General features: G+C 31.8%; 1 protein-coding gene across 1 annotated transcript in view; it reads left to right on the top strand.

Annotated features, from left to right (window-relative positions):
* Positions 1-2001: 2001 nt before the first annotated feature.
* Positions 2002-12066, top strand: part of LOC149906578 (uncharacterized) — a 64518-nt gene continuing 54453 nt past the window's right edge. The window contains exon 1 of the mRNA XM_090104706.1: positions 2002-2229. Within this exon, the coding sequence (XP_089960832.1) occupies positions 2213-2229 (17 nt within the window). The 5' untranslated portion in view covers positions 2002-2212. The remainder of the gene's footprint in view (positions 2230-12066) is intronic.

The raw sequence follows: 12066 nt of genomic DNA, 5'->3' as shown, positions 1-12066 counted from the left end.
TTTAAGGTTACACAATAAAGATAAATAATCATATCCTATCGAAAACCAAAGCATAATATACTGTACGAATGTATTCGTAATAAGATTGGAAACTTCATTCATAGTTAAGATAAGAAATTATATCTTGAACTGCAAATATTACCTTCGATAAACAAAAGATATTAGAATTGATATTATTTGCGCGTAGCTGACTCCAGGGTTTTCCATCTTACATATTATCATAATAAAGTCTAAGAACTTCTTCCTTAACGTCTTACAGGTATTTTCAACTAATAGATCAAAAATCTTGGTGTTTTTCAAAAATCTACAAGAGTAGATAAGTAATAATTTATCAGACCACTTCACTAATTTAGTAGTATACCTAACTACTGTAGAATATACTTTGTAGAAATCTACCAAATCTATTTATATATAATACAAATGATAATCAAATAAACTCTAACATCAAATGATCGTTATCTCCAAGTTTTAATATATCACATACATATACATTGCCGCAAGAGAAAGTTCGCTGACACCACATACAATCGAATAAATATTTAACCCGCGGCTTATGTAATATGCAATTTGGATAAGGTCTGGGTGAGGCTTAGTAATCAGTATAAATACAATCAAGTTATTTGAAGAAATAATTCATTTTGTTGTAAACATAACGCGCTCTGTAGTCAACATATTAACATCTCTTGGTGTTGTATACTACTCCGAAAATGAGTTTATCAAGAGAATTTTGTTGAGCATTGAAACGCATCCCTAACTTATAAGTTATCCAAAATAGTGATCACTGGCATGTAGTTAGTTTATCTTATTTAGTAGAGTTTTGATATTTAAATTGATTTGAATTTAAATTGATTGATATTTCTTTTTATTTTACTTTTATTTTAATTTAATAAGTCGCGTTAAAATACATTAAAAACAATCTAAAAGAGAATTGGTAGAACTGATCAAATATCTTATTTTAACCTACTTGTGGAAACGGACACATTTTCCTTCCTTATACACTTTAAAACAATCTTACCACTTGGATTTATCACCTGTGAATTTAAAGATACAACAAAATATTGATTTTACCTATTTACCTACTACTCTAAACGAGTATATTTACCTTTGAAATTCACTTCATCTATTTTTAACAATGATATTGAAACAGAAAAATGTTCATAATCACTCGATAATATTTGCAGTAAAGCTACTGGTTATTATTCTGTGGTAAAGGTATATATTAATGCTCACAGTGTTTGTATTATAAATTAAAATATTAAAGTCACGATTCGATTTCAAACTATTATAGCCGTAATTGCCTGTATAGTAATGGTTCATTTATTGTATATTATTTGTATCCTTCACATGACTTTTACTACACATAACATAATAACATAATATCTTCTCCATACAGTATTTATGAATATATCATTTAAATATCCTCAATGAAATAGCCCACGATTATCTACAAAGGCGAATCATGAATCATCTCAAGTTCATATAAATTGATTCCAAAACATCCGCTTCTAATATATTTATTAAACTTTACATAAAATTCCCAGAACGACAATTCAAAGGAAAACATTCATTCATATGATTTTTATTAAATCTTCTAAATATAGTTACCTAAATAAAGACGCGAATACAATCATAAATTTAATTGCAATAGAGCTATGAAAATGTTTTACAAATTATGAAAATAACCTGTCGATTATTTCTATTTAGGTACTAGGTATATACTTAATCGACATAGTCTTGACCTATCAAATAACTTGTTATTGTCAAGCACATAGCAAGACAGTATACTGAAAAGCAGAAAATTTTGTAACATCATTATTTTTCGAGCATTGTGTGTAAATAATAACAAAGCGAAAAATAGGACTCGCTAAACGATGTCCGTTCACCATGTCAGTAGCACATACCGGGGACGCTCTTTAGTTTGTCGCTGAATACGCAATCGGGAAGCGTCATCGTCGAACGTAACCGCGAAGTTTGATAACTGCTAACTTTCTCTCTCGCTGGCTCGAGCCGCTGTACTCCGCCGCGGTGCTCGAAGGAAGGCTGTATCCAGCCTCACAGCTCAGTGCTCACTCCGCGATAGCCAGCGAGCCAGTACGTTCGTGGCAGCCGCGCGCTCGCTCTCAGTCCGATCGAAACAAATCGAAATTCAAAAGTTTATGTGTTAATTATTCATGGTTTACAAGTTACCCTACGTGTTATAGAGGGCGGCAAAATGGGAACTTTTGTCACGTAAGTTTCAATTTTCTGAAAATTCCTAGTTCGCGTACCTATAGTCATAACAAATGATCACTTGTCCTTGCAAAGATTTTAATGTGCTGCGAAATTCCTCTCATCTACGAAATGTAGGACAATGCCAGTTACCTACAAGTTCAACCTTTAATAAAGCTTGTGATTTGCATCCACGACTAGTTTGTAATTATTAATTATGATTGGATATGCACAGAGCAGGATTAAAGTTTTTGTGAATTACTTGTACCTAGTATGGTTACAGAAAGCGATCGACCTCGATAATTTAACCTTCACAAAAAGCTATTTTGTTAAAACATTATAACTAACTAAATAGTTAAAGTTAATTTCAGTTCAAGTTAACCAACATATTTTCATGACCTCAATATTTGCGTAACACATAAATAAATATTTTAATTTTACTTGATTATAATAATTTAAACAATGAATAATTTTATTTAATCTTATTATTAAAATAGTAGCTTAATATTATAACAGAACTCATATTACGTATTACACTATTCTCACTATTCATTTAAATGAGAGTAGTATGGATTCCCGGACTCTGCCTCACTGCGTGAGGCAGAGTCCGGGAATCCAGTGAATCCAAACGAGAATCCAAACATACCCCGACTAAAAAAAAAAAAAAAAAAAAAAAAAAAAAAAAAAAAAAAAAAAAAAATTCTATTCTGAATCCTATCAACATTCCAGTCCCATCTCTTACAATTCCTTTTCAAAAACTGGAGATGATATCGCTCAGGTGTTCGTCCATATGAATCAAAATATGCCATTCGTATCGATATGTACAGCTACCCAGTGTGAACCTGGTTTATCATCCACATCCAAATTGCATATTATATACGTTGGTACATGGGTATACATAGGCAGTCTATTAGCAGCATAAACATTATTTTCTAGACTGGGATGAATCTTTTTCATATGTTTTTGTAATTCTAGTGTATCCATGATATTACTGTTATTAGCAGATTATTACAGTACCAATCTATTCAATGGTTGTCATAGGAATGTTCAATTATAGTGTTTTGTATAAGATTAAATAGGAAGTTTGTAAGGAAATAAAAAATAGTAAATTGTATACAATTTGTTTTATTTAATTTTATAATGTTTCCTTTAGTTACATATACACATAATGCATTAAGCATAACACATAAATCTAAAACATAACACACATTATAACCTTAACTACTATAGTCTACAGTAACATTTCTATTTTTATCTATTTCAATAATATTATCAAACTCAGCATAAACAATACAGTTAATTGTTTGTATTAGTGAGGATTCAAATCGTACTTCTAATCTTACACTACCATGCTTTATGAGATTCCAATGAGCTGACGAGTTAGCTGATAAATCAGGAGTTAAATCAAATGCTAAAAGACAGTAACCTTTGGCATACTGTTCACGAGAGATTGCATTTCCTTCATTAAGAAAGTGAATACCAGTCCCCGAGAATAGAGTATGATATGCTGATGTAAATATATTATTATTAAAAGATGGTTGCAAAGCTTTTGAAGGTATTTGTTGACCATCAATATATAAGCTGAAAGAGTTAATGCCATAGTTTTCAAAGTTAAATGGATTTTTAGTAAGTGAGCCATTAAATGCGGAATTGTTCACAAATCCAATAATACATCTTTTAGGTACCTGTCCTAAGAATATATTATCAAGAGTTTTTCCTTGAACACCTGATGGAATTGTTAAAACTTTAACTTCAGCACGAGTAATAGGATATTTAGCAGTGGTAGAAGCTAAAACTTTCTGATGTGCGAGTAATACACTTGGATTAATTCGTGCTCTTCGAACAATAAGAGTTGCATCCGTAATGCAAACTTTAAACTTTTCATCATTTGACCCAGCAATTAAATTAAAACTCTCTCTTGACCGAACTAATTTTACACTCATTTCAACACCATTAATTAAAAATTTATCTTGATTGAAAATGTCACCATGAAGATGACCAATCATTTCTATTTCCCTACTTTCATTAACTAATTCCTGTCTTTTAACAAACCCTATGTTTTTACCATCTGTGGAATCCATTTTGCCTGCTGTATCATCATACCAAAGACTACAAGTAAGATGAGATTGTTTAGCAGCAGGAGCATAGTTTAAAAGGGTTTCCATGTATGCTCGATAGGCATAGGTATTATTAGGTGGTGATACAAGTTTTTGGTTTAAATAAACATCGAGTTGACTAAAAAGTGAATGCAACCAATTATTTACAGGTGCTACTACTGTAGCTGATGTCAATTTTGTTGAATCTTGATTTAATACTTTTGCCTTTATGTGGAGTAATGTATGAGACAAATCTATGTAGTCATCGCCTGTTCCAGGAACTTGAAACTCGATAGGTCCATCATCAGCAAGAGATGAAATTGGTTTATAGTGAATCCACAATCCATTTTCAATGCTTGTTTGTGTAGACGGTAATGCAAACAAATCTAATTCTGACTTAACGCACTCACAAGAATGATTATGAAGGAAAGACATACTTAATTTGAAAATATATCTTTGATGTTTTTGGGTTTTAGACCAAGTTTTTTCGTAGCTTTCACTTTAGCTGTTAGTGGTGGAATGAACGAGGCCAATCGTTTTCTTTTAGTTATATACCCAGATCCTGTCATGTTTAATCGATCAATTTTGTCATCAGCCTTTCGTTTTAAGTTCGTACTAACTTGCTTTAGACGATCTTTTATTGAGGTTTCCATAGGACGGGCTTGAATCATATCCGATAAAAGTCCAACCACTCGAGCACCACTTGAAAGTAAAGGTAAAACTGATCTAAATAACCCTCCTAAGAAGCTCCCAATACCATGACCGCGTTGGTATGGTGAACCCTTATAAATTACTCCAACTCCTGATCCAGCTTGATGTGAATAATAATTTTCATATGGACATTTATGATGATCATGAGGAGAATACATTATTATAATTTGCGGAAATGTAGTTTAATACACACGGTTCCAAACTGGAATGGTATTTTTTGTCCTGCGCTGGATCTTATATCCATTTCCAGCGTATCGAACTCTCTTCGCATAACGGGTAAGTAGTGAGGTGGAGAGAAAACGTGCATTTTATACGCACCATAAATGTATTTTGAAGGATCTAATGAAATGACTCTTAATAGCGGAGTCATAACATCACCCACAATCTGAGGATCGATAATGTCGCAATATAGAAATAGTTGAGATGGTAACCCTAAGTGTAAATTAGCAGGACACTTCCCAAAATTTCTGTCTAGGAGATTTGTATTTGGTTCATAACCTAGTTGTAAACTTAATTTGGGTGATAATGTTACGGATGTTATATTTTTATCCAAAACAGAAACAGACACAAATTTTGTTATTTCATCATAACGAAATTTCAAGTTCTCTCCGATACCATTTAACGCTCTCAAAATATGTTCAACGTTATCGTAGTTGGTAGCGGGAATATGTTTTTTGTAGTACACTGTTGATGGTTTATCTTCATTAGGAATTAACATGGTTTTTGTGATGTATACAACATTTTCATGATCTTGAACAGTAAACATTGTGCATGGATATTGAAACTCGACAACTCCAACCAACCATTCACCTTCTAATTTCATAGCTTTTGGTAATTTTGTTGAAAAATTTGTGGTCTTGTTATCAGGAAAGTATTCCATTGAACTATTGCTGAGCAAAGTTAAATAAAAACTTTCTTTATTCATATTTCTTTTAAACTAGAAGCTAAAATCCAACTGTTAAATTTATCTGGATAACCTCTCCACTTCACTAATACTTCTTTTCTGTTGCCCGAATAACGAGTGCCAATTATTTTATCTATTTTATATTGTGAGGTGGGGTTGTAAGTGACCTTCTGTAATTCTCTTTCATAAAAAGTACCAACTATTGGTTCATTTTGTAAATCTGTAATTGTATAAACAACCCATGGAGATCTATCAATTATTGAAGATATAATAAATATTTCATCACTCCAATTTGATTCATATCCTTTTTGGAAAACATGTTTATATTTAGTTATTCGAACATAATCACCCACGTTGAAATTTGGTTTTGAATTTTCTAAAGAAAGTTTGTTTGACCCTCTATCATAAAGATTAGTCCAAACTGTCATAATATTGTTGGAACTTACATCACATGGGCACATCTTAATACTCGAGTGAATGCTGTGATTATAAGAGTATATTAAATCTTGTAAAACATCTATATATCTATAAGTATTATTATGAGTGAAATAACGCCACATTTTCATTTTTAGAGTTCTTTGAAATCGTTCAACAATACTTGCCTTAATATCAGGATTGTTAGTGGTATAGTAATTTATCTTTTTGGATTTAAAGTATTTTTGTACATCTTTTGAGACAAATTCTGTACCTTTATCAGATTGTATGTGAGTAGGTGTTGAATTACTTTCAGTAAATATACTTTCAAAACATTCTTTAGTTGTTTCTGAGTTTTTCTTTTTCATTGGTCTTGCAAAAGCATATTTACTAAATACATCAATAACACAAAGTATATAGTTGAAACCATCATTATATTGAGAATAAGTTCGCATATCACTTAAATCAGCTTGCCACAGCTCATTAATATTTGATAGAATGTACCTATTACGCGGGAATTTTTTCCGAATGGGTTTATGTAATGTATATGTTTCTTGTGATTGTAACCATTCCTTTACTTGCTTTTTATCCATTTTACCCTTCATAGCTTTTGATAATTTATCAATACTACCAAAACCAGCGGGGTTAGATGGATCATAATAAATCCTGTTAATTTCTTCTAGTACGGGGTCCATTTTTCCCAATCGATCTTTTTACGTATTTTAGTTATATATCTTTTATCTCCACTGCTCGGTGTAGAAAATTCTTGAACTTCAATCTCAGAGGTTTTGTTCAGATCTTTTGCTTGAAGTTGGTTAATAAACTCACATCTCTTTGGATTTCCAATATAAGTAAGTGGTACTTTAATATCTTTTAATGCTTTAGCAAATCTATCCCACCCTATCGGATCACTTTTTTTTAAGGGTCTAAGTGAATCATTTATTAAATCAACAATATTACTTCCTGGAATTTTTTCATTATCAATTATGACTGTGCCTTCATTATCCCAACGTATTTTACTTTTACTTATTCCAATTAAGTTTAATAATGATTCACCTTTTTTATTATAAGTTTTCGGTATTAAACTGAGTATTTGTGTTGGTGAATACAGTGGATTTGCCTCACTTTCTATACTTTTAATGGAACCTTTCTCCCCCAACAAAGATTCAGCATCAACTGAACTTTTTTGATCTCTATCTTTATTTTTAAAACCAATTTTAGACTCATTTGAATATTCATTAGATGTATCAGAATAAATTGGTAATCTGAGTGGTTGACGATCCTCTTCGGTAAAGTGAAGGTATCTTTGTAGTGTTTGTAAATATAGCATCCACTTCTTTCGGTCTTCCGTCTTACTATTCATAATATTTTGCATTTCAATATCTAATCGAGACAAATTACTTGTATCCTTATTTTCTTGTTTTAATTTTTCAATCAATCCAGGTTCAATAAGTATCATTTTCTTAGCATTTTCCATGTTAACTGGCTAGTCCACTTACTAATCCACTCAATATTGCACCTAATATTATTGGTAAGAAAGCCCCTCCTTTTTGTATAATAATATTTTTTCTTAGTTTATGTTTACACTTACGCACCAGTTTACGGAGTATATTTTTGTGTTTATTCAATTTTTGTTTATCTTGATCTTTAAGTGGTATCTTTCCTTGTAAAACGTTATGAATACATTCACAAATACAATTTATTTCTTTTTCATCACACGTTTTAAGTAACGCTTTTTGATATTTTGGTTTAAGCGTATGCAAAGCATTTAGCAAATGTTTATGCGTTGTAACTCGACGAAGCATCATTTAGAAATGATTTGAATTGTTTGATTCTTGGTGTATTTAAACTCTTTCGTGGGGACGTAGACTGTGCAGTGACCATTAAATGGGAATACATGTGTCTTGATACGACAAAAATCATTTGTATTCTGTTTTAAATCTACCATTAAATATCCATGCGCTTCTAAAGTTGCATCCCTGTAGGCGTCTTCAATGAATTTTGTGTTATCTGGTGACACTTGTCGTGCTAAATATCTTATTTGAGTTTTATCTCGAGGGTTTTTAAAATAAATTATATAACTTGAGTTTAAAGAAATATCTCTTTGACCTTTACCTTGATGAAATAAATTTTGTGTTAAATAAAATACACTAAGATTCCTGTGATGACTACCTTTTGTAAATATATCCACAATTCTTCCATCAGACTCTCTCATTAGATCATCAATAATAATAAGGTGTGGGTTTTCACCATCAAACATATTAAGATTTGGAATTCCTTGATGATACTTAACATTTGGTAAATTATATAAAGGCTGCATTTCGTCGTAGCACCATGTGATTTCAGAAAAAAATTCATTACATACACTACTCCTATGTTTAATGAATTGAGTAACAAAGTTAGATTTTCCACATCCACTTGGACCTGCTACGATGGCAGCAAATGGATGAATAAAGTGAATCATTTTTATACTTCTATCTTCTTTGGATGTAGCAATAAAACTAAATATTTTTCTCTTTAAACATTTTATTTATACATTAAGGTTACAGTTTAATATAAATAAAGTAATATATACAAATAAACACAACCTTAAAAATTATTACAAAGCACATATATCCAAAAAAATAAATAATAATAATAATAATCAAATATATTCATAACTAAAATTTTTGAAATATAAATATCGTTTTAGCTGAAATTGCCATCGAGTTTATAATGACCCAACGGTAATGTATCTATATTGTTTGGTAGAATGTACCGCTTGGCATCATTAAAGGATAAACATGTTTTATTTATTTCTTGTGTAAAAATTGTATGCTTTAATGATTTAAATCTATACATTTTACAATATTGAACGTTTTTATTAAACAAACATGACTTATAATTATCTAAAGTTAATTTTTTTGTGACACACTTATTAACACCCTTTGCCTTAGTAATAATTTTATCATCAACCTGTAACGCATACATTTTTGATCGCAGACCTACAAATTCCATAAAAATTCTACCACAGTTTTCATCTTTGAAATAACCTATTTTTTTTTTATTTAGTTTAGGAAAATTAAAAACGTTGTTAGCATCATAATCTGATGTATCGAAATATGTATTAATGTCCAGTTTTATATCATTACTAGCTGTTGCCCGCGACTTCGTCCGCGATTCGGTCGTTTTTCGTCATTCGTCGTTTAAAAAAAATACGTGACACTTTATTTTTGAATGTTCTTAATTGTCTCTTATAAAATTTAACTACATTAAAATTGAATACTCTGATAAGAAAATCTTAAAATCATCGAAAATCATAGACATCGAATATCTGAGGAAAACATGAATGAATGTGATTTAAATTCTACATTTCTTAGTAATTAAAATAATAATCTAAATTAAATGTAGATTAACAGTTTGAGCGCACCATTATAGAATATGTACCTAAGTAATAAATTACGTTAGTTTACATAGTAACTTTACTAAAAACACGATGACTTTCTTTCGCGCTCGGTACCACAAACTAAACATGTTTGTGGTACGTGGCCCGCGTCACTTTACCCCCCACGAGTTCCCCTCCGTTGCTATGCGAAAATACATTCGTCGCCCTACTGTAGGAAAAATTGTAATACTGCGGCCTGGGCGTTATAACACGCTCAGGGAATTCCTGAGTGCTGATAGACTTCCGTCTATCGGCATTTATACCAATTTTATATTAATATCACCATCTTGAGGAAAAGCTTCTAATATCGATTTAAAACGCATATATACGGATTAACCTGATGAATTAACATGTTCTAAAATTGTGAAATGAGTTCAGTTTTAAATTCGAGAAATATTGATTTCTTGTATTCGATTATTCGTCGTAGTCGAATACAAAATATATTTAAAGAAACTTAGGTTGGCCTTCAGGCAAAAGGGATCCTATCAAATGATAAACTTGACCTTGTATCTTAAAAGTAAGAATGAAAGGAGCATCTGATAATTGTTGAGCACCAAAGGATCATTTAAAACGCAATACTATAAGAGCTAATATTGTCTAAGAACTGTTTAGATTGCACATGTTCCTCTAAAACTTAAAAGTAGTGATTTCAAAGGTTCCGGCGTATCTTCAAACGAAAGCCGACTCCTTACTCCACTTTAAAGCATTACAAAAAGAACATACTACGTTAATATCGCCTATACAGAAGATGATCTGTAATCGATTGTGAGGTTATAAGCAAACCCACTTTTATATTATTTTGTCGGACCACACCACCGAATTTGTAGATTGATCTTCTATGTTTACCTCTAAGTCATTAAGACTATGTCGAAATCTGTCTGCAATAAGACGGGCCTCTCGCTATTCGTCCGTTTAAAGAGACCAATAGTTTCAATTCTTAATCTTTCATTAAACAAACTTATTATTCGTTCTTGTCTCAAATAATGGTAATATTCGTCCCTACTCTAGTCATTGCTTATGCTCATGTTCATCTTCGAGAGATCGAATAATATTATGGTGCACCCTATTATTTGTCAAACGGTCTTCATATTGAGTAAAAGTTTCAGAATTCTCGAGATAAAATATGACGATCGTGATCAGCTGTGAGACGTAATTCCCTCTCAGTGAGGGTTTCGGTCTCACGGGATAGTACAATATGCCATTTGCGATCAGCTGTGAGACGTTATATATACCCTCAGTGAAGGTTTCGGTCTCACAGGATAGTACATGCCGTTCGCGGTCAGCTGTGAGCCGCAATTCTCGTTGTGAAGCGGTTTCAGATTCGGCATAACACATGTTGTTTTCGGTCAATAGTAAGCCTCTTATCTCTAACGATCCTTGAGAACTCTTATTTCTCATTTTCTTAACTTTGCTCGAATTTCGATATATAAAGATTTTTTAGGTGGCACTGATGCGGGTGAATAAAAATTAAAACGGACTAAGAGTGTTATAATCTCAATCATCATCATCAATACATATAATAAAATTGTGGAAAAGTGATGTCTGTACAATTAAAATATGTAGAAAAAAATTAGCAGGTGTTATTATTATCGAGAAATCGAGAGAAACCATTTTTTTCTCTTAAAAGCTCCCCCCCTCCCACTTCCCGAACTCCGATTGACCGTAATTTATTTTTCCTTACATTTTTATCATATCCTTTTCTAATGGGTTTCATCGTACTGCGATTTTTTTTTGTTTCAAAAATTATCTACCCTGGTGTATAGGTAAATTTTCCACATTAAATGTCCTTTAAATTATGTCGTATTATATTTTTAACCCCCGACGCAAAAATACTGGTGTTATGTGTTTGACCGCTATGTATTTCTGTGTGTGTGTGTGTGTCTGTCTATGGCACCGTAGCTGGCTAACAGGTAAACCGAATTAGATGCGGTTTTTTTTTGTTAGGCAGAATATTTTCCGACGCTGGTTCTTAGATAAAGTGTATCAAAATTGGTTCATCCACTTATTATACCTACATAGGGGTAAAAGTGGGAATGAAAAAAATGAAAGTTATAATTTATTTTTAAAGATCGTCGGGAAGTTTATGAAATTATTTATTCCTTTTTCTATACACTTTTCTTCGTCTAAACGGTTTAGTTACGTGCTCTCTCTCTCTTCAGCCTTTAGTTACGTGCGTGAGACAGGTAAGATCTAATTTGGATTTGTTTCTGGATTTGATAAAAACTGAGTATCGATTAAGCTGATCAGTGGCTACTGGCTACACCATAGATTATTAAAAACATCCGTTTAAGAAAGGAAGGAAATAGAAT

The sequence above is a fragment of the Colias eurytheme genome, chromosome 8, assembly GCF_061535395.1.
Source record: "Colias eurytheme isolate Ceu_HAF_F1 chromosome 8, ilColEury1 Martin Lab GWU primary, whole genome shotgun sequence".
Classification (NCBI taxonomy): domain Eukaryota; kingdom Metazoa; phylum Arthropoda; class Insecta; order Lepidoptera; family Pieridae; genus Colias; species Colias eurytheme.
Note: the sequence above shows the minus strand (reverse complement) of the source record. Positions and strands in the feature narration are given on the sequence as shown.